The sequence below is a fragment of the Choloepus didactylus genome, chromosome 7 (assembly GCF_015220235.1).
Source record: "Choloepus didactylus isolate mChoDid1 chromosome 7, mChoDid1.pri, whole genome shotgun sequence".
Taxonomy (NCBI): Eukaryota; Metazoa; Chordata; class Mammalia; order Pilosa; family Megalonychidae; genus Choloepus; species Choloepus didactylus.
Window position 1 is genome coordinate 63,522,629 of NC_051313.1, and position 23,703 is coordinate 63,546,331.

Below are 23,703 nucleotides of genomic sequence, written 5' to 3' on the forward strand. Positions count from 1 at the left end.
CCTGGTTATTTGATTAAATACTAGACATTACATATGAAAAATTGTGGAAATAATTTAAAGCTCTGCATCATGTTATCTTCCTTCAGAGAGGATATACTTTTGTTTCTTGACAGGAACTAGGAATAGATCATCTTCATTCAGAGATCAAATTGTTTGGAAGCTGGGCTTTAGTTTTTGCAGGCTGGTCTTTTTTTTGGTTCACTCTTACTTCTAGGGTGTAGTCTTTTGCAGATCCCAACCTAAAAGCTTGGAATGTTAAACAGTGCTCCTTTTTCTTGGTGGCCTGAAATGTCAGTTTTTGTTTCCCCAGTCCTACAAAATTGCTGAAAGCTCTGTTCAGCTTCTTAGCCTCCCAGATGTCATTTTTAAAACAATGCCTTGCGAAGAAAGTCCTAGAGGGGAAAAGCTGTACCAGATGTCTAGCTCACTTCTCTGGGCTTCCCTTCTCTCTGAATTCTTGACCCCTCAGAATCCTTACTGCCTTTCTTCATCTCTGGTGCTTTCAAGCAAGTGCTTGTAAACATTTTATCCAGGCTTTTCCTCATGGCTGCAAAATTGGTCTAAATAGGTAGGTGCTGTTTGATTTCTGACAGTGAAGGGATGTTGATTTTTTGAGAGTATTTGTGTTTATAATCCCAAAGGCAGTGTTACGAAAAGAAATTCTAAATCCTTATGTAGCATTATGGTAGTTTTCCCTCTTTTTTAAAAAACATAACTAGTAAATACTGAAATTGTTAAATATGTTTACTTATAAAAGTAATATAATAACATTAAAGAAAATTTAAAACTGAAGAAACATTACTTAGCCTTCAGCTTTCATACTACTGGCATGTTTGTCTTCTTAAAAATTATTGCTCCCATTTACTTATTATTATTTATTTAATTCAAAATGTTATACAAATGACATAAGGATCCATGTTCTTTGTAAAATAGGATTGGAAACATCTAGAAGTATATAGAGTAAAAAGTGGTTATCTCTTCCTACTCCAATTACTCTCTACTTGCTGGTTATCTTTCTAGATACTAATTTTTCTATGTATTTACATATGTATATTCAGTTTAGACCCTACTTCCCACCCTTCCCCCCTTTAAAAAATGTTAATGCATTTTTCTGCAACTTATTTTTTTCTTACTCAGACTTCTTTTCTTTGTACATATAGCATTACCTCATTCTTTTAAACTAACACCCAAGGGAAACAGTTAATATAGCAAACAGAACTTTTTTTTTAGAAGATGGAAGAAATACATAAAACAATGGCAGGCCATTGTGAAAAAGAACAAGTTAGAGATTCTTCTGGAAATGATAATCAAGATTAAAAATAAAAATAAACCTCAGTGGGTGGGTGGAATAGCAAAATTAAGTTAGTTCTGGCTTAATTATCAAGCTGGAGGATCTAACTAAGGAATTCTTCCAGTATGTAGCCAAAAAGACAAAGAAATATAAAATATGAAAAATAGTTTAGTTACATATAAGTGATTTAACAATATGATATATTGGAGACGACAAGTACATAGAAAGTGATCATTTGAGGATTATTTTCTGATGTTCAATAGGGCTGCATCAAACTAGTGATTTTAAGGAGTTTAAAGGATGATAAGAAAGCGGAGTCAAAGTACTTGGTCCCCAGTGCCACCTCTACTTTTGGAGATTTGCCAGAAGGCTCAGGGGATGCATCATATATTTCTACTTATGGCTAAGACTTAAAAACAGATGTATCATAAGGGAATACATTCAGGTGAAGTCTGGAGGAATTAATGTGCAGGCTTCCTTTTGTTCTCTCCTCATGAGGGGTCACATAGTTCTTATTTGTCCTCCAGGAATGAAAATGCAGCAACATGTGTGTGATGTTTTTGCCCAAGGGAAGTTCATTAGAGCCTCAGTGTCGAAGTTTTTTGCTAAGCTGGTCAGGTAGCCACTGTTTACTTAGCATGTACCAAAATTCCAGAATCATAGAAGGAAAGCAGGTGTTTAGTATAAACTGTTATTTGCACAAGCATTCTAGGCCAATAAAATACCCTTATTGACTGACTGAGAAGATTCTGAGACTCAGGTTCCCAGATGCCAGCCAGGGGCCAAACTTACAATCAGACCTGCTATATTAACTCTTTTCTGCATACAAGATGGAGGTCAGGAGCAGATGGAGAAATAGGTCTTCAATATGAGGAAGGAAATTTCATTGTCGGCACTGAGGATGCAGCTGAGATTAAGTTGCTTCATAAGCTTCAGCTGCCTTGTGTGGGAGTAGAGTTGTTACAAGGCTGGGGATGTTTAGTTTGGGATTGATGTAAGGGGTACTGAGGATATAAGGGGAAGAGTAAGTGAAGTAATCAGCTACAGGATCTAGGCTGAATAGGAAGCAAAGTCAGGATGGGGGCCTGTTAGACGTGAAAAGGAAAGAGTGAAGAGATTATCAGTCTGGGTGACACTGAAGAGTAGGTAGACATAGTGATAGTAAAAGAACTGAGTTATCTAATGAAAAAGGTCAAAGAGGGGCATTGGAATGAGTTGACTTTGGAATGTTGTGAGCACTCAGTGTTTGTTGAATTGATGTATCAAAAAGTAAAAGCAGACGGGGACAATGATGTGGCCATGGGAGCAGGTTGCTCAAGTGAGCAGAGATGAGGGTCATTAAAAATGAAACTATTGAACCATGAAGCCTAGGTTGTTTGATGTGTCAGATTATCTCCATGGATGTTGATGTCATCAATATAATGGTAGAAGTTAGCATGGTGAGAAATACTGATGGCTTTTGATGAATGTGGCAAATGACTGGATGTCAATACTGAAGGATAGAGCTTTATCTTTGTTTAGATTCTCTTTGTTGCAAGGAACAGAAACTAACTCAACCTACCTTAGATAAAAAGTGGAATTTATTATAAGAGGACATGGGTGGAATTGAGTCCCTGGGGGACAAGAACATAGCCAGATTTCAGGAAGGTACTTTAATCTGGACCTGGAAAGCTGCCTAGAATCTAGTTTCTGCTGTTTGTTCTTTGTTTCTCATCTCTGTTTCTCTCCCCTTTTTATTTCTGTCTCTCTCCATTTGTGGCATACTTCTCACTCTTTCTGTCCCTGTGAGACTGACTCTGATTTCTTGTTTACCTGGGGGATTGTAACTGTCCTACAGCTTCACAGCTTACATGTTGTAACTTTAGCCACATGCAGAGACTAACTACCAGTCTCTCAATCCTAGTTCCAAATTTCCGGGACAGAGAGAGTCTTATGAGCTCAGATTGAGTTAGTAGTTCACTTGTGCTCCCATCAACTTTGGCTTGAGTGAGATGTTATCTTATGATGTCATGTAACATGGCTTCCAGGGCTCCATCTTTGTGGTTAGAAGGGCAGCTCTTAAAAGAGACTTGCTGTGCCCCTGTCATGGAGATCTGCTCTACCACACCTGAGTGGCATAGCTGAATAGAAGAAAGGCTTTTGAAAGAGGTTAAGAAAGCAGGGAGGATACAGGAGAATGGTTTACACTGTTCTCTGCTAACAGGCACTTCGGTAATGGGTGAATGAGTAGCTTTCGCTTAAGAGAGAAGTGCTCTCCTGGGAATAGCTAGCTTTTAGTTAAGATGTAGATGTACAGAGGTTGTTGAAGGAAAAGATTGAGGTTATAGGGAAGTTTATTAATGAAAAAGAGATTCTAGAATTTATGTTGTAATTCTTGGGAAGGTGGTTAGTGATAAGATGAACCAAGGTGGTTGAGTTCTAAAGCAGTGAGGACAAGGCCATCAAAGAGAAGAGGTGGCTAGAGACTTGCATTTTGGATGGTGATACCAGTTGACGTGGATGAGAAGCATAGGTATAAGTAATTGGCAATTTCTTGGTTGGGAAATCTTTCGTTTTCTTTTTATTTTGATCTGAGGTGGAAGAGACTTAATAAGGGCAATGTAAGAGTGATTAATTCTTTGTAGCCCACAACTTTTTTTTTAATGCAATTTTTTTTGAAATATATTCCCATACCTTACGGTCATCCAAAGTGTGCAGTTTTTCCTAATATCATCATATAGTTGTGCATTCATCACCACAATTAATTTTTGAACATTTTCATTACTCCAAAAAATAAAAATAAGAATAAAAATAAAAGTGAAAAAGAGCACCCAAAACATCCAGACTCCTCTTTTCCCCGTTATTCATTTTTTTTTTGTCCCCAATTTTCTACTCATCTGTCCAGACACTGGATAAAGGGAGTGTGAGCCACAAGGTTTTCACAATCACACGGTCACATCGTATAAGGTATATACGTATACGATCATGTTCAAGAATCAAGGATACTGGATTGCAGTTCAACAGTTTCAGATATTTCCTTCTAGCTATTCCAATGCACTAAATAAAAAGGGATATCTGTATAACACATAAGAATAGCCTCCAGAATGACCTCTCGACTCCATTTGAAATCCCTGTCACTGAAAGTTCATTTTGTTTCATTTCTCTTCCCCCTTTTGGTCAAGAAAGCTTTCTCGATCCTACGATGCGGGGTCCAGGCTCATACTTGGGAGTCATGACCCTCATTGCCTGGAAGATTTATACTCCTGAGAGTCATGTCCCACATAGGGGGTGGGCAGCAAGTCTACCTGCTGAGAGAGAGGCCACATCTGACAACAGAAGAGATTCTTTGGGGGTGATTCTTGGGTACAATTGTAAGTAGGTGTAGCCTCTCCTTAGCAGTAACAATCCATAAGGGCAAGCCCCAAGATCGAGGGCTCGGCCTGCTAAACTGGTAGTCCCCAATGCTTGCAAGATTATCAAGAAGTCCTCAGGTGGGGAAGTTTAATATTTCCACGTTTTCGCCCAGTTCCTCAAGGGGGCTTTACAAATACTTTTTATTCTCTGCCCAAATTACTCTGCAATGTATTGGGGCTTCATGCTAACCTGTACAAACCAACCAGATCTCATGCCCTATTCAAGGTTCCATTAAGTATGGAGTTTGAATAAACTGACCATACAAGTTAAATTAGATACAGCAGAGATAAATTTTGCTGCAAATAAATATGTTTTCCTTTGGTCTCACAGAGAAGATGAAGTTTTTTTTTTTTTTTTTTTTTTTTAATCATCATTTTATTGAGATATATTCACATCCCACGCAGTCATACAAAACAAATTGTACTTTCGATTGTTTACAGTACCATTACATAGTTGTACATTCATCACCTAAATCAATCCCTGACACCTTCATTAGCACACACACAAAAATAACAAGAATAATAATTAGAGTGAAAAAGAGCAATTGAAGTAAAAAAGAACACTGGGTACCTTTGTCTGTTTGTTTGCTTCCCCTACTTTTCTACACATCCATCCATAAACTCGACAAAGTGGAGTTTGGTCCTTATGGCATTCCCAATCCCACTGTCACCCCTCATAAGCTACATTTTTATACAACTGTCTTCGAGATTCATGGGTTCTGGGTTGTAGTTTAATAGTTTCAGGTATCCACCACCAGCTACCCCAATTCTTTAGAACCTAAAAAAGGTTGTCTAAAGTGTGCGTAAGAGTGCCCACCAGAGTGATCTCTCGGCTCGTTTTGGAATCTCTCTGCCACTGAAGCTTATTTCATTTCCTTTCACATCCCCCTTTTGGTCAAGAAGATGTTCTCCATCCCACGATGCCGGGTCTACATTCCTCCCCGGGAGTCATATTCCACGTTGCCAGGGAGATTCACTTCCCTGGGTGTCTGATCCCACGTAGGGGGGAGGGCAGTGATTTCACCTTTCAAGTTGGCTTAGCCAGAGAGAGAGGGCCACATCTGAGCAACAAAGAGGCATTCAGGAGGAGACTCTTAGGCACAAATACAGGGAGGCCTAGTCTCTCCTTTGCAGCAACCGTCTTCCCAAGGGTAAAACTTATGGTAGAGGGCTCAACCCATCAAACCACCAGTCCCCCATGTCTGTGGTCATGCCAGCAACCACGGAGGTGGGGTAGGCGAACACCCCTGCACTCTCCACAGGCTCCTCAAGGGGGCACTACATCTTTTTTTTTTTTTTTTTCCTTGTTTGTCTTTTTTCTTTTTTTTTTTTTTTAACTTTCCCTTCTTTTTTAAATCAACTGTATGAAAAAAAAAAAGTTAAAAAGAAAACAAACATACAATAAAAGAACATTTCAAAGAGACCATAACAAGGGAGTAAGAAAAAGACAACTAACCTAAGATAACTGCTTAACTTCCAACATGTTCCTACTTTACCCCAAGAAAGTTACATAATATAGCAACATTTCAGTGAACTTGTTCCTACTACATCCATCACAAATTAACAGACCATAGTCATTTCTGGGCATCCCCAGAACGTTAAATAGCTTAAGATGAAGTTTTAAAACACAGTTAATACTTGCTTTACCCTTTAGTCTGATTTGCTTTAGTCCTAATCAGATCTGCTTCACTCATATATCCTATTGAAGTCTGATCTCTTTTTCAGCTTTCTTAACAGTTTCTGTGTGGGGGTAATGCTGACTTTCATAGCTGCAAAACATTCTTTTTTTTTTTTTTTTTTTAAATTCCGTTTTATTGAGGTATATTCACATACCCTACAGTCATCCACAATGTACAATCAGTTGTTCACAGAACCATCATATAATTGTGCATTCATCACCACAATCAATTTTTGAACATTTTTACTACAAAAAAATAAAAATAAGAATAAAAATAAAAGTAAAAAAGAACCCTCCCCAAACATCCCATGCCCCATCCCCCTATTATTCATTTAATTTTTGTTTCCGTTTTTCTACTCATCTGTCCATACACTGGATAAAGGGAGTGTGAGCCATAAGGTTTTCACAATCACACAATCACACCATGTAAGCAATATAGTTATAAGATTGACCTCAAGAATCAAAGTTTCTGGGTTGCAGTTCAGCAGTTTAGATATTGCCTTCTAGCTAGTCCAATACACTAAAATCTAAAAAGGTATATTTGTATACTGCAAAGGAGCTTAAGAATAGCCTCCAGAATGACCTCTCAACTCTATTTGAAATCTCTTAGACTCTGAAAGTTTATTTTGTTTCATTGCTCTTCCCCCTTTTAGTCAAGAAGGCTTTCTCAGTCCCACTATGCTGGCTTCAGGCTCATCCCCAGGAGTCATGTCCCATATAGGGGGGAGGGCACTGAGTTTACCTGTCGAGTGGGCTTAAAGAGAAGCGACTACATCTGAGCAAGAGAAGTGGTTCTCTGGGGGTGATTCTTAGGCACAATTATAAGTAGGCTTAGCCTCTTCTTTGCAGTAACAACTTCATAAGGGCAAGCCTCAAGATCGAGGGCTCGGCCTACTAAACTGGTAGTTCCCAGTGCTTGCTAGAATATCAAGAATTCCCTAGATTGGGAAGTTTAATATTTCCACATTTCCCCCCCAGTCCCTCAGGGATCTTTGCATATACATTTTTATCCTCTGCCCAAATTACTTCGGGATGTATTGGGGCTTCACACTAACCTGTACAAACCAACCAGATCTCACTCCTTATGTAAAGTTACATGTAATTATGGTGTTTGAATAAATTGACCATACAAATTAAATTATATAATGTGCTGCAGAAAATATAGATTTTGCACCAAATATACATCTCTTCCTTTGGTCTCGCACAGAAGTTGAAGTTTTCAAACACTGTGTCGGTATCATCCTTTACTCTGATTTGCCTTAGTCCTAACCAGATCTGCTTTATTCATATCTCTAATTGAAGTCTGAACTCTTTTTCAGATTTTTTAACAGTTGCTGTATGGGATATTACTGACCCTTACAGCTGCTGAATTCTAACTCAGTGTCTCAGGTGTCACACAGATACCCGAAGTTCCAGAGACTGACCAGGTTATATACAAAGAGCTCAGCATCTCAGAATTTAGAGATAACCATTACAACTTGGGAATAGAGGAGACTGTTGTAAGAGTTTATAATCTAGGGGATCTTTACAAAAAGCCTTCCCCTGATAACCAGTGCTCTAAGATTCAGTAGTCAGTTTGTTAGTCCGTATTAGTGAGACATTATTTAATGTTTGTCTTTTCGTTTCTGGCTTATTTCACTCAACCCACTGTCCTCAAGATCCATTTACCTAGTTGCATGCCTCACAACTTCATTCCTTCTTGCAGCCACTCAATATTCTATTGTATGCGTACACCACTGTTCGCCATGCTGTTCATCTGTTGATGTACCTTTAGGTCACTCCATCCATTGTGAACATCCTTCATTTTTTTTTTTCTCACACACTATGTGATCCATCTGAATCTAGTGTATTTTTTATCTCTTCTTTTGTGCTGTCAGTTCTGTTATTTATTTATTTTTTTGCATGCTTTCAAATCTTGATGCTCATCCAGTGTCTTCTTAATATCCTTTATTTCTTTAGCCATATTTTCCTTCATCTACTTGAATTGATTTAGGAGATTTGTTTTAGCATCTTTGATTAGTTGTTCCAAATTCTGTGTCAACTCTGAAGTATTAATTTTTTCCTTTGACTGGGCCATATCTTCCCATATCTTATTATCCATCCTTCATTTTTGAAAGACAGTTTCAAAAATTGTTCGCTGGCAATTTTTTTTTATGTATTTTTATTGAGATTGTTCACATACCATACAATTATCTAAAGATCCCAAGTATACAATCAGTTGCCCATGATACCATCATACAGCTGTGCATCCATCACCACAATTAATTTTTTTCAACTTGTAGAACATTTTCATTACTCCAGAAAAGAAATAAAGACACACACAAAAAATGAAACTCAAATCCTCCCATACCCCTAACTATCCCCCCTCCATTATTGATTCATAGTTTTGGTGTAGTACATTTGTTACTGTTGATGAAAGAATGTTAAAATACTAGTAACTGTGGTATATAGTTTGCAATAGGTATATTGTTTTTCTATTATATATAATAGGTATATTGTCTATGCCCCTCTATTATTAACTTCTAGTTATGCGTCATACATTTGTTCTAGTTCAAGAAAGAGATTTATAATATTTGTATAGTTAATCATGGACATTGTCCACCAAAAGATTCACTGTTTTATACATTCCCATCTTTTAATCTCCAGGTTTCCTTCTGGTGACATACGAGAGTCTGAGCTTCCCCTTTCTACCACCTTCATACACCTTTCAGCACTGTTAGTTATTCTCACAACATGCTACTATCACCTCTGTCCATTTCCAACTTTTAAGTTCACCCTAGTTGAACATTCTGCTCGTAATAAGCAACTGCTGCCCATTCTTTAGCCTTGTTCTATATCCTGATAACTTACATTTCATGTCTATGAGTTTACATATTATAATTAGCTCATATCAGTGAGACCCTGCAATATTTGTCCTTAAGTGTCTGTCTTGTTTCAGTCAATGTAGTGCCCTCAAGATTTCTTCATCAACCCATTTTTTTTAAGACGGTTTTGTTCACACACCATACATTCCGTCCTAAGTAAATAATCAATGGTTCCCTGTATAGTCACGTTATTTATGTTTTCAGCACCATAGCCATAATCTGTATAAGGACATCTCCATTTCTTCGACAAAGGAGGAAGAGTCAAAGAAGGTAGAGAGACGAGAAAAAGAAAAAAAGAGATAAAAAACAAAACAAAACAAAACAAAACATGACACTTAGAGAGCAACAAAAAGAAAGATAGCATTAAACCAAAGTAGAATGAAGAGTCAGGCAACATCACCAATGCCAAGAGGCCCATACCCCGCCCATGTGCCCCCCCCCTCCCCATATGCATTTACTTTATATATTGCCTTTGTTATAAGGAAGCATAATACGATGTTTCTGTTAATTATAGTCTCTAGTTTACGTTGATTGTATTTTCCCCAATCCCACCCTATTTTTAACACCTTGCAATGTTGACATTCATTTGTTCTTCCTCGTGTAAAAACATATTTGTACCTCTTATCAGAATTGCTGAGCACCTTAGGTTTCACTGAGTTATACAGTCCCAGTCTTTATCTTTCCTCTTTCGTTCTGGTATCCCACATATTCCTAAGCTTCCTCTTTCAACCATACTCACAGTCATCTTTGTTCAGTGTACTTACATTGCCGTGCTTCTACCTCCCAAAATTGTGTTCCAAACCTCTTACTCCTGTCTTTTCCTTTCTGTCTGTAGTACTCTCTTTAATGTTTCCTGTAGAGCAGGAATATTGTTCATAAACTTGGTCATTGTTTGTCAGAGAATATTTTAAGCTCTCCCTCATATTTGAAGGACAGTTTTGCTGGATATAGGATTCTTGGTTGGTGGTTTTTGTCTTTCAATATCTTAAATATATCACCCTACTTCCTTCTTGCCTCCATGGTTTCTATTGAGAAATCTGCACATAGTCTTATCACGCTTCCTTTGTATGTGATGGATCCCTTTTCTCTTGCTGCTTTCATGATTCTCTCTTTGTCTTTGATGTTTGATAATGTGATTATTAAGTGTCTTGGCGTAGGCCTATTCAGATCTATTCTGTTTGGGGTACACTGTGCTTCTTGTATCCATAATTTTATGTCTTTCATAAGAGATGGGAAATTTTCATTGATTATTTCCTCTATTATTGCTTCTGCCTCTTTTCCCTTCTCATCTCCTTCTTGGACACCAATGACACGATATACTGCATTTCCTGTTGTCCTTCAGTTCCTGGAGACATTGCTCATATTTTTCCATTCTTTTCTCTATCTGTTCTTTACTGTGTAGGCTTTCAGGCATCTTGTTCTCCAGTTCCTGAGTGTTTTCTTCTGCCTCATGGGATCTGCTGTTGTATCTCCATTATTTTTCATCTCTTGTGTTGTGCTTTTCATTTCCATAGAGTTTGCCATTTGTTTTTTTGAACTTTCGATTTCTACCTTATAGTACGCCCAGTGTTTTCATTATATGCGTCATCTCTTTTACCATAGCTTCTCTAAACTTTTTGAATTGATTTAGCATTAGTTGTTTCAATTCCTGTATCTCAGCTGATGTGTAAGTTTGTTCCTTTGACTGGGCCATAACTTCATTTTTCTTAGTGTAGGTTGTAGTTTTCTGTTTTCTAGGCATCTGGTTTCTTTGGTTACCCCAATCAGGTTTTCCCAGACTAGAACGGGCTTAGATTTCAGAAAGAGGCAATGGTAACAGGTCTCCCTGAGGGTATGTCTGAGAAGATTGATACAGACTTTGAGGCCTCAAACCACTCTGCTTTTCTGCCCAGCAGGTGGCACCTGTCAGCTGTCACTGCAGACTGGTGTAAGGAAGTATGGCCCGTAGCTGTTTTCCCCAGCCTCAGGGGTCTATTTCTGAATGGAAGGTGTATAGTAGAGCTTGGTACCATCTCTTTCCTCTTAGAGAGTATACACCCCCTGGGGAGATATCATTTGCATTCGAGTAGTCTCTCTGACTCTGCTGTCTCCAGCCTTGTGTGGGTCAGAGTGCTGGGAACTGAAAATGGCTGAGGTTTTCTCTACTGAGCTGAAAAAGGGATAGAAAGCCCCACTTCAGGGCTAGTCTGTGGCCACCCTCAGTTTCACTCATCGGCCAGGGATAGCATCTGGTCCTCTGGGCTTCCCCTCCCTCTCCAAGAGGTCCTCCAGCTTTCCAAGGTCAGTCGTCGCCAGAAGCCTCTGTCTGCTTGTTGGGGATTTGTAGCTTGTATTGAGCAGTCAACATTTGTTAATTAAAACCTCATTTGGAGCTGGGCTGAGTTATATTTGCTTGTTCAGAGAGTGCTGCTCTCTAGCACAGCGAGTCTTTGCAGTATGGGCTGCCGTGGGGGAGGGGCTCTTGGCTCGGTTCTGCAGGTTTTACTTACAGATTTTATGCTGTGATCTTGTGCATTCCTCCCAATCCAGGTTGGTGTATGTTGTGTGTATAGTCACGGTTTTCCCTCAGCAGTTATTCTAGTTTTTCTTGGTTGTTTACTAGTTGTTCCAAGGGGACTAACTGGCTTCTACTCCTCTCTATACTGCTATCTTCTTTCCTAAACTCATTTTTGAAATCCAGTTTTCCCAGATAAAAATTTTTTGCTGGCAGTTTTTTCTTTCAGTGCCTTAAATATATCATACCACTGTCTTCTTGCCGCCGTGGTTTCTGATGAGAAATGGCAATTAGTCATATTGAAGATCTCTTGATTGTGATGAATCACTTTTCTCTTGCTGCTTTCAGAATTCTCTCTTTTATCTTTGGCATTTGACATTCTGATGAGTATGCATCTCAGAGTAGTCTATTAGGGTTTATTCTGTTTGGAATATGTTGTGTTTCTTGGACATGTATATTTATGTCTTTTATAAGCCTTGGGAATTTTTCGGACATTATTTCCTCAAATATTCTTTTTACCCCTTTTCCCTTCTCTTCTTCTTGTGGGATACCCTTATCACATATGTTTGTGTGCTTTATGCTGTAACTCAAGTCCCTGAGACAATGCTCAATATTTTCTATTCTTTATTTCTTCTACTGAGTATATGATTTCTGTTGTCTTGTCTTCTAGTTTGCTGATACTTCTGCCCGTTCAAATCTGCTGTTGTATTGCTGCTAGTGTAGTTTGAATTTCTTTTTTGTGCCTTTCATCTCCTTAATTTCTTTTACGTTCCTTTTTATACTTAGAAATTCTTCTTTATGCTTCCACGTTGTCTTCTTAATATACTTTATCTTCTGTTGATTCTTTCATCTCCTTCGATTGATTTATTAGATTTGTTTGAATTTCTTTGAGTTGTTCCAAATTCTGTATTTCTTCTGAAATTTTAATTTGTTCCCTTGACTACACCATATCTTCCTGTGTCTTAGACTGGCTTGTCCTTTTTGCTCGTGTCTAGTGTCTGATCATCTTCATGGGTTAACTCTGAAGGTCAGTTTCTCCTTCTTGTCTATGGTTTTTTTGTTGATTGCCTTTGTGTTAATGCTCCTTTTTTTTGACAATTTGCCTAACTTATTTTGAACCTTTAGAATAGCCATTGTTTAATTGATCAGATTTTTCAGCTCTTGTTCATCTAATTCTGGTCCTGGAAATGTGGTCCAATTTTTAGGATTGCATTTTTTGTGTAATTGCGTCACATCCCAAGAAAATTTACTTTCCTCTGTTTCTTCTCTGGAAGTCTTGATCTATTCTGTTTGTTTTTGTGCCAAATTTTATCTCCCTCACTCAACGTCCCTTTTCATTACAGTTTTTTTTTTTTTTCCCTGGGACACTCCTGTCTTATTGCAGTTCAATTTTCTTCCTGCAGCTCTATCACAGTCTGTCTCTCTCTCTCTCTCTCTCTCTCTCTCTCTCTCTCTCTCTCTTCCCTCCTGGGGGCCCTTTTGTATGTAGCACTTCTTAGTTCTGCTCTGGGTCTCTGTGGATTGGGTCCCTGTGCTTGGATATTTGTGGGGTTCTAATTTGCTGCTGTGAGTACCTGGTGGGAGATGGGAGGGATCTAGGCTTCTGCCTCTGAGCAACTCCCAAGCTGTGTGTGACTGTGTGAGGGGGAGGGAAGAGGTCAGGCAGTCAGAGACAGAAGTTTTCTACCTGATATTTTTCTTTTTTTCAATTCAGTGTTTGTGGAGACCTTCTCCAGGCCCTATTGTCTTCCAGAGTTTAAGCAAGTGGAATTTGTCCATTTTTTTACTGCATCTCTGGGAGGTTTTTTCAGGGAATGTCTTATGTTGCCATTTTGATGAATGTCACTCCCAGGGTCTTGTTGCTTTTAAGTAGCCTTTTTTCTTGATTTGTCATCACCCTGTTACTGTAGTCCTTTAACTGTTTTCTGAGACTTTGAGAAAAAAGTTTCTGTCAGTTTTTGCTGGTTGTTCATAGCTTCTGTGGTGGATGCAGTTCTGGAAAATATGGAATGCCTCACTAATCATGTTATCCTTGTGCAGGGATCATGCTGATCTTCTCTGTGTTGTTTCAATTGTAGTATATGTTCTGCCCAAGTGAGCACTGCTTTCTTTTTTTTAGTTAGTAAGTACAATATACTAATATATAATTTTATAGGGATATTGAAATCATCTGAGTATTCTCTAAATATTTTAAAAATTGATGTTATCCTCTTTATTGAGCTTTCTTTTAATAATTTGCTTTTTCCCTTTCCTTGGTTAATATATTTAATGGTAGAATTGTTCTCAAACAGACATTTCATTGGCTGGTAAAGAGAAGTTATGGTCTAATTGGAGAGGGATGGTACTCTCTGATACTTTGGATTACGAAATACCTAAATTATGCTTATTTAAGTAAGAGAAAGTAGATGATAGATTAGATAACTATAAAAATTGATTGAGAATTAGGGGCAAAAATAGGAAAAGTATCTGCTGAAAGCGTTCAGGACTCTTCTAGGTTTGACAGGGACATAAGTGGACTAAGTATTTTGTCCTTTTTTTCTCGTTTCTGACGTAGCTCAAGTCTTTGATGGAAGTTTGGTCATTGCACCTTGTAGACCATATTTTTTCTCCTTAATTATACAGTAAAAGGTAGAGTTGTTTTACAGATTTTGCTTGAGACTGATGCTAGCCTTCTTATGGGTCTGGGTATAATTGTGGCATAAATCTAGACAATTCTTTTTAGTCTTTAATGTTTCCCAAAGGGTTCTCTGTTTGATATATAAATTATCCACCTGCTCACTTCTTATGATTTTTTAAAAATATATACTTGCTATGAAATAAAGTAAGTCACTTGATGTAGTTGAGTAAAAAATTTAGATTAAAAATTCAGTGATGAATGATATTTATAGTTTTTGCATTGATAGATCCAGTGACTGTGGCTTAGTCACTTTGCCTAGTGGTATGCACTTGCTCTAGTTTACAGTGGTATAGATTTTGCTTTTTTGTTCCCTTAAAATCCATGCCCACCAATAATATACCATTGTTTCTCCTCCCCAGGTAAGAATCATTGGAGAATGAAGTAATTTAGTTTAGGCCTGGGTTTATATTCTGTGTCTACAACTTTAATGAATAATATAAAGTCTTTATGTCTCAGGTACTCATCCATGAAACAAATAAAATGCAATCTACTTTCCTGAGTTATTGTAAGGATTAGAGAGAATGTAGGTAAAATACATGGCTCTCAGTAAATGGTAGGTAATTATTAGTGCCCATAGCATGCTTTGACAGCATGATATAGACATTGGGCTCTTATAGAGCTTCCCGGAGTAGACCATTTCTATTTCTTACTCAGATTTGTGAAAATGTTCTATCTCTCAGTCTTTTCTTGGCAAATGTATTTGAACTCTAATAAAATATTTTTATTTTCCTTTTATTTTAAGGGTGCTATTTTCTTGGAAGGTATAACTGTTAAAGGTGTAACTCAAGTAACAACTCAACCGAAGTTAGGAGAGGTACAGCAGAAGTGTCATCAATTCTGCGGCTGGGAAGGGTAATAAAATTTTAATGTTTTAAAAACAATTTTTTTGTTCTTTATAACAGTTAACATTAATACAAATATCGGCATAGCTTCTTTGCTCCTTGAAGTTTGTGTGTTTACTGAGAGTGCTTAAAAACAAGTTAAGCAAGAGCTTATCAGATTTTTTTCAAGACAAGAAGCACAACAGGCAGTTGAGTCAGAATTAGATGACTCACGTCTGCCTAAAGGAATAGAAAATTTCTTTTGTCATTTTGTAGTATTTGTTCTGTGCCTTTAATTCTATTGCCGCTGCTGAATATTCGGTTTTGGCTTTGTTTATTAATGGAGAAGAGGTGAAAGTTTAATTTGGCTCATATTCCAGTTTTTCTGTAATCAGAAGAAGAATTAGCTTTAATTGGGAGAATTAGCTTTAACTACCCTCCTACCATAACTTGAAAATATTTATTAGACATTTCTTGGGAGATGACTCAGGAGGGCATTTACTGTTTCTTTTAGCTCTTCATCTTTGGGCATTTTTGTTGATCACTGCTGTGCATGGCAGAATATTGAATATGATGAAACAGGATTATTAATTGTTAAAAAAAGTCCTAACTTAATTCTACAAGAACTCTTGTGGCTGGCACATACAGATCAGATAAATTGTCTAGAAATAATTTTAACTAAAAGATGAAAATGATAAAGAAATAATATGGTTTTAGTGTTGTAGTCAACCCTTGCTAGTGTACCTTAATCTTGACCTGTTTCTCCTATTTTGTCACTTCTGGGCATCTTTTGAATATAAATTTGCCAACCCTGCAGAGTTATGCCAAATTGGCAGTATTGTGATGGAGAAATATGGGGTCTGGAATAATGTAAGGTAATTAAGCCAAGATTTAAACTTCTTCCTGAAGTAAAAGACTTGTAAACACACCTGCTTTACTCTTTAGATCATGTATATTAATAGTTTAAAATTATCCCAAAATTATAGTATAGCATTGCCAGTTTTAGAACCTTGTTAAACTTGCATTCTAAAATGTCAAGAAAATAATAACCTTTTGTTAGTATTCCTGTGAAAGCTGATACTATTATTCCAATTGATACTAATTTCATGATAGGAAGAATATTGTTATAATTGTGTGACTCATATGAGATTGGTTTAAAAAGTATTGCTTTGTATGGATGCCAGCCATAATAGTAATAAAATGTTCTTTTTTAAGGTCTGGATTCCCTGGAGCACAGCCTGTTTCCATGGACAAGCAAAATATTAAACTTTTAGAGCAGAAGCCATATAAAGTAAGCTGGAAAGCAGATGGTACTCGGTAAGTTAGACTTCTAAAAAAACTATACAAATAAGTCTGATGCTTGAAGAATAGTGCTTTGTTGTTAAGAAAGGTTTGCACTCTTGGAAATGTGAATATCTGACTTGAACAGCAAAAAAGCATGTTTCAAAATTGTGTACTTTTTGTTATGCTAATATTCTTAGCTATATAGTGCAGTTACCTTTCATTCTGCTAAAGTTTTGGTTTGATAATACTGTTTGTTTGACATGAATCTAGCTAATCTATATATCTCTTGATAATATTATGGTTTTTGATATGTCTGCTGCCTACTGTATTGTCTTTAATGGTAATGGTGTAATTCTAAAGTTAACAGATGTGTTGTCAGTTTTTAATCTAAAAATGGCTATCTCTTCCTGATTCATTCTATTTTTTATTTCTTTGAGTAGCTATTCTTTATCTCTTAGTCCTTTGCTAATACTTTTTATAATTTTATACTCTCTGAAGGTTGTTGTTACCTTACAACAAAGCTTAGTTTCAAATTTCATTTTCCTAAGTTTTTTAATACTCATTAATAAAAATTTCTTACTTCCTGAGTAACATTTTACTTTTTCTTTCTGTTTTGCAATTTGTATTTTTTACAGTTTTGCTACACGTATTTTTATTCAGTCAGGAAAAGTTATGATATTATGAAATAATTATTTTAACTGATATTAATATAGAAGCCCTATTAATTTTTTCATAATAAAGAAAACATTGAAATTATTATAAGTGGAAATATATAGTAAAAATATATATTAATTTTTAAATGTTATTTTGATGATGTAGGTTGCATTTTATTTGTATGAGATATTTCTGAATATCAAAGTGGCAAGAATATTCTATGCATCATACTATCTTCATCTATATTTAACTTGCGGTGACCTTAAAAGATACAGAAGTGGAGCAGATACAATCTTGATTTCAATATTAGGTGAACATAGTGATATTATTTCAACATGTTTTTCCAGTCTATTCAAGTATTTATTATATTTGATTTTTAATATATGGGAATATATCAAAACATATTCTTTCCTTTCAGAAATTGTCTTCCATGTTGGAAATAGTCTTTCCTCTCAACTTAGGCTTTCTAATTCTTTTTAGTATTTTGTAGGTAAGACAGGTTCACTCAACAAAGTTCAGAAAATAAAAGAAGAAAATAAAAATAAACATTAGTTTTATCACCTAGAGATAACCACTGCCATCATTTTGGTATTGACCTTTTTTCTTTTGGTTTTATTTCAGTTACAGCTTTTAATATTAACTGCTTGGTATACTAAATCCAAATAGTTGTATAACAAGTGTGTTTTATGTATATATGTTCATTTGTTCACATTATTATTTTTTTAATTAGAGAAGTTGTGGGTTTACAGAAAAATCATGCATAAAATACAGGGTTCCCATTTACCACCCTATTAATAACACCTTGCATTGGTGTGGTACATTTGTACAATTGGTGAACACAGAGTTTTATAATTGTACTATTAACTCTAATCCATGATGTAAACTTAGGATTCACTGTGTTATATAGTTGCCTGGATTTTTAAAAAATTTTTTATTCTGGTACCGTATGTACAACCTAAAATTTTCCCTTTTAACCACATTAAAATATATAATTCAGTGCTGTTAATTACGTTCACACCATTATGTTACCATCAGCACCATCCATTACAAAAACTTTTCCACCATTGCAGAGAGAAATTCTGTACATTATAAGCATTAACTCCCTATTCCCTACCCCCTCACTCTATGATGCTGACTTTGAGTTGCTTATTCTAATTCTAATAATTTCATATCAGTGAGATCATACAATAATTGTTGTTTTGTGTATCATTTGTTTATTTTACCCAACATGATGTCTTCAAGGTTCATCCATGTAAATGGAGTTATCAGAACTTCATTCCTTTTTAGGGCTGAATAATAATTCCATTATGTGTATATACCACATTTTGTTTATTCATTCATCGGTTGATGGACACTTGGGTTGCTTCTATCTTTTGGCAATTGTGAATAATGTTGCTGTGAGCATTGGTGTGCAACTATCTGTTTGAGTTTCTGCTTTTAATTCTTTGGGTTATATACTTAGAAGTGGGATTACAGGGTCATATAGTAATTCTATACTTATCTTTATGAGGAGCTGCCAAACTGTCTTCCACAGCATCTGCACCATTTTACGTTGCCACCAGATTGAGTTTCCTATTTATTTACATCCTCTACAACAGTTGTAATTTTCTGATTTTTTAATAGTGGCCATACTAGTGGTATCTCATTGTGGTTTTTATTGCATTTCCCTGATGACTGATGATGTTGAATATCTTTTCATATGCTTTTAGGCCATTTGTAAATCTTCTTCAGAGAAATGTCTATTCAAGTTTTTTGCCCATTTTTTAAATTAGGTTGTTTGTCTTTTTATTGTTGAATTGTAGAATTTCTTTATATATTCTGGATATTAAACCCTTATCAGATATGTGGTTTCTAAATATTTTCTCCCATTGAGTAGATTATCTTTTCTCTTTCTTGACAAAGTCCTTTGGTGCACAAGTTTTTAATCTGAGGTGGTCCCATTTATCTGTTTTTTTTTTTTTTTTCCCTTTTGTTTCTTGTGCTTTGGGTATAAAGTCAAAGAAACCATTTTCTAAAACAAGGTCCTGAAAATGTTCCCCTATTTTTTTCTAGGAGTTTTAAAATTCTGGCTCTTATATTTAGAAGACTTCGTTCTTCTTTGTCAAGATGGTTTTGGCTATCTGGGGCCGTTTACTTCCAAACAAATTTGATGATTAGCTGAGTGTTAATGGATTAAACTCCCCAGTCAAAAGACACAGATTGGCAGAATAGGTTAAAGAAACCAAACCAAAACAAAACAAAACAAAATACAACTAAATGTTGTTTGCAACAGACTCTTCTTAGACCCAAATACACATATAGATTGAAAGTAAAAGGACAGAAAAAGTTCAGCCATGCAAATAGTAACTAAAAGAGAGCAATGGTAGCTGTTAAAATATTGGACGAAATACACTTTAAGTTAAAAGCTGTTAAAAGGCTTCATAAGGGCAAGCCCCAAGATCAAGGGCTTGGCCTACTACATTGGTAGTCCCCAGTGCTTGTGAGAATATCAGGAATTCCCCAGGTGGAGAAGTTTAATATTTCCAGTTTTTCCCCAGTCCCTCAAGGGTGCTTTGCAAATACATTTTTATTCTCTGCCCGGTTTACTCTGGGATGTATCGGGGCTTCATGCTAACTTGTACAACCAACCAGATCTCACCCACTATTCAAGGTTCCATATAATTATGGTGTTTGAATAAACTGACCATACAAGTTAAATTATATAGCATGCTACAGAAAATATAGATTTTCTACCAAATAAATATCTCTTCCTTTGGTCGCACATAGAAGTTGAAGTTTTAAAACACCATCATTATCATCCTTTTCCCTTTAGTCTTAACCAAATCCATTTTGTTTCTATCTATAAAGTCTGGTCTTGTGTTCAGCTTCTTTAACATTTACTGTATAGGGTAATGCTGACATTCGTAGCTACTGAACTCTGACTCTGAGTCTCAGGTGTCACACAGATACCTGAAGTTTCAGGGATTGACCAGGTTATACACAAACAGCTTATCATCTCAGAATTAACAAATAACCATTACAAGTCATGAATAGATGTAACTGCTGTAAGAGCTTATAATCTAGGAATCTTTACTATAAGCCTTCCCCTGATAATCTGTGTGCTCAGATTCAATTCTCAAGAGTTTGCACATTATAGTTAGTCCATATTAGTGAGATGCTATAATGTTTATCTTTTCGATTCTGGCTTATTTCACTCAACATACAGTCCTCAAGGTCCATTCACCTAGTTGCATACCTCGCAACTGAATTCCTTCTTGCTGCTGTTCAGTATTCCACTGAGTGTACACAATAGTTCAACATTCCATTTATCGGTCGATGTACCCTTAGGTCATCTGCATCTGTGCGAATCATGAATACTGGCGCCATAAACACCAGTGTGCAATGTCCATTCATGTCCCTGCTCATGGTTCCTCCAAGTATATACCCAATATGGGGTTGCAGGACCATATGGCAACCCCATAATTAGTTTCCTGTGGAACCACCGCAGTGCCTTCCAGATGGGCTGGTACTGTTCTACTTCCTTACTGACAGTGACTAGGTACATCCCTCTTGCCACATTTTTTCCAGCACTTGTATCCCTCTGTTTATTTTTTAAACAGTTTTATTCACACATACAATCCATTCTAAGTAAACAATCAGTGATTCCCGGTTTAGTCACATAGTTATGCATTTACCACCACAACCTATATGAGGACATTTCCATTTCTTCTGCAAAGAAAGAGGAAAAGGAGAAAAAATGAAGAATAAAAATATAAAAATGAGGAGGGAAAATAAAGTAAAATACAATGTAAAGGTCAGACGCCACCACCACCATCACTAAGAATCCCATATCTCTCCTGTATAACCCCCTCTTACAGACGTTTAGCTTTGGTATATTTCCTTTGTTACAATTAATGGCAGTAAGTACCATTAAGTATAGACTCTAGTTTGCATTGAATTTTTTTTCCCTTATACGATCCGATTTTCACTTCCTGCAATGTTGACATTCATTTGTTCTCCGTCTTTTAAAAACATTCTTATATTTGTACATTTAATTACTATCATTGAACACTCAAGTTTTCACGAAGTTAAACATTCCCAGTCTTTATCTTGTCTTTCCTTCTGGTGTCATACATGCCCCTAGCTTAACTCTTTCAGCCATACTCATACTCATCTTTTTTCAGAGTACTTAAAATATTGTGCTACCATCACACAGTATTACACTATCCATTTCTGGATCTATACAATCAATCCTGTTTACCCTTATTTACTCCTTCGGCATCAAATGCCCAATTTCTAACCTCTTTCTGTCCCCTGATAATCTGTGTTTTCAATTTTAACTCAAATTTCACTCATCAATGTTACTTCATTAGTGAGTCCATAGAGTACATGTCCTTTTGTTTCTGGCTAATCTCACTCAATGTAATGTCTACTGTCTACCATTTGACATTTGGAATTTACATGTCATATCTTATTCTATTCTATTCTAATTTTATTTTATTATTTTCTCTCTTTCTCCCTCATTTTACTCTCACCAACAGTCTTCATTTCTGCTCTGTTCTCCAGACCTCTCTCTCCTGTCTTTTCCTATATGCCTATAGTGCACCCTTTACTATTTCTTATAGAGCAGGTCTCTTGTTCACAAACTCTCTCAGTGTCTGTTTGTCTGAAAATATTTAAAACTCTCAGTTTTCAAGGACAGTTTTGCTGGATATAGAATTCTTGGTTGGCAGTTTTGTTTTTCAGTATCTTAAATATATCATGCACTGCCCTCTCACCTCTGTAGTTTCTATTGGGAAATCTGCGCATAGTCCTGTCGCGCTTCCTTTGTGTGCGACAGAATGCTTCTTTCTTGATGTTTTCAGAATTCTGTCTTTGTCTTTGACATTTCATAATCTGATTATTAAGTGTCTTGGAGTAGGTCTATTCAGACCTACTCTGTTTGGCGTATGCTGCACTTCTTGGATCTGCAACTTTATCTCTTTCTTAAGCTACGGGAAATTTTCAGTGATTATTTCCTCTATTTCTCTTTCTGTCCCTTTCCCCATCTCTTCTTCTTGGACACCCATGACACGTATATTCATGCGCTTCACATTGTCATTCAGTTCCCTGAGATGCTGCTCATATTTTTTCACTGTTTTCCCTATCTGTTCTTTTTTGTGTTGGATTTCAGATGTACTGTTCTCTAGTTCCTGAATCTTTTCTTCTGCCTCTTCAAATCTGCTGTTGTATGTCTCGTCTTTTTCGTCTCTTCTGTTGTGCTTTTGATTCCCTTAAGTTCTGCCAACTCGTTTTTTAAACTTTCATGTTCTTCCTTATGTTTGCCCAATGTCTTTTTTATGTCCTTCATCTCTTACCATATCTTCCCTCAATTTGTTGATTTGATTTTTGAATTGATTTAGCATATTTGTTTGAAGATCTTTAATTCGTTGTTTCAACTCCTGTGTCTCATTAGAGGTGTAAGTTTCTTCCTTTGACTGGGCCATGTCTTTGTTTTCTCCTAGTGTAATTTGTAGTTTTTTGTTGTCTAGGCATCTGGTTTCTTGATTACTCCAGTAAGATTTTCCCAGACCAGATGGACCCAGGTTTCAGGAAGAGGGTTTAATCAGTATCAAGTTTCTCTGAGGATGAGACCTAACAAGTTGTCGGACAGACTTTCCTGTGAGACCTCTAGATGCTGTGCTTTTCCTATCCTGCCTAGCAGGTGGTGCTTGACAGCCCACAGCTCCCCACCGGCATAAAGAGGTGCTTTACCTTTAATTCTCACTAGGCCCTGTCCTGGCCAGGAGCTGAGAGTTTCAGAAGGCAAGCTTAAGCTCTTAAAGTTTTTTACCCCTGGGTCCTGGGGTCTGAGTTCTCTGAGGTAGGGCAGCCATTTGAGTTGGGCCCCACTACCCCCTTTTCTTAGGAACAGTAAGCCCTTTAGAGGTTATTTCCTGCATTTGACTTCTTGTTTTGTCTCTCTGACTATCTTAACTCCACTCTTGCCTGGGTTAGTGCTGACAGTTGAAAGTGCCTGAGGCTTTCTCTAATGAGCTACTTAGAATGGGAGGAAAGAAAAGAAAAAATAAAGAAAACCCCTTTTCAGAGCCAGTCCCCAGTCTCCAGCTACCAGTCAAGAACCAGAGTTGGTGCCTGGTTCTGTGTGTCCCTTTTCTTGGCACCACAGCCCTTTTTCTGTATTCTGAGCTCAGCTGACTCCAAAAGACTCTGTTTTTATTTATTTATCCTTTTTTTTTTTTCCCCACCAGCCCCGACTTCTCTCTGCTGGGAGAAACCTCTGGGTTCCTTTCCTGCTTGCACTGGGTTTATCTGTACTCATAACTTGTATTCAGTAAAATCATTAACTAAAACCACATTTGGAGCTTGGTTGAGCTACCTTCTCCTCCTCCTATTAGACTGCTTCTTTTTATCACAGGGAAGTGTTTCAGCTCAGCCTGCTGTGCCCTTGGTGGAGGGGCGCCAGCTCTACAGTTTGGGGAGCTTTACTTACAGTTCTATGCTGTGATCTCAGCCGTTCCACCCATTCCACACTGGTGTATGATCTGTGTCGTCTCGGATGTCCTGCA

The 23,703-nt window shown here is 36.9% G+C and overlaps 1 protein-coding gene and 1 non-coding gene across 5 annotated transcripts in view; one reads left to right on the forward strand and one right to left on the reverse strand.

Moving 5' to 3' along the window:
* Positions 1-23,703, forward strand: part of RNGTT (RNA guanylyltransferase and 5'-phosphatase) — a 407,161-nt gene that overhangs the window by 68,153 nt on the left and 315,305 nt on the right. For all 4 annotated transcript variants that reach the window (XM_037843368.1, XM_037843369.1, XM_037843370.1 and 1 more), the window contains exons 7-8: positions 15,139-15,248; positions 16,433-16,534. In XM_037843368.1, coding sequence (XP_037699296.1) covers positions 15,139-15,248; positions 16,433-16,534 — 212 coding nt within the window. The remainder of the gene's footprint in view (positions 1-15,138; positions 15,249-16,432; positions 16,535-23,703) is intronic.
* LOC119541072 lies at positions 13,718-13,821 on the reverse strand. Its single transcript, XR_005218201.1, has one exon. It is a non-coding gene; the product is annotated as a U6 spliceosomal RNA (small nuclear RNA).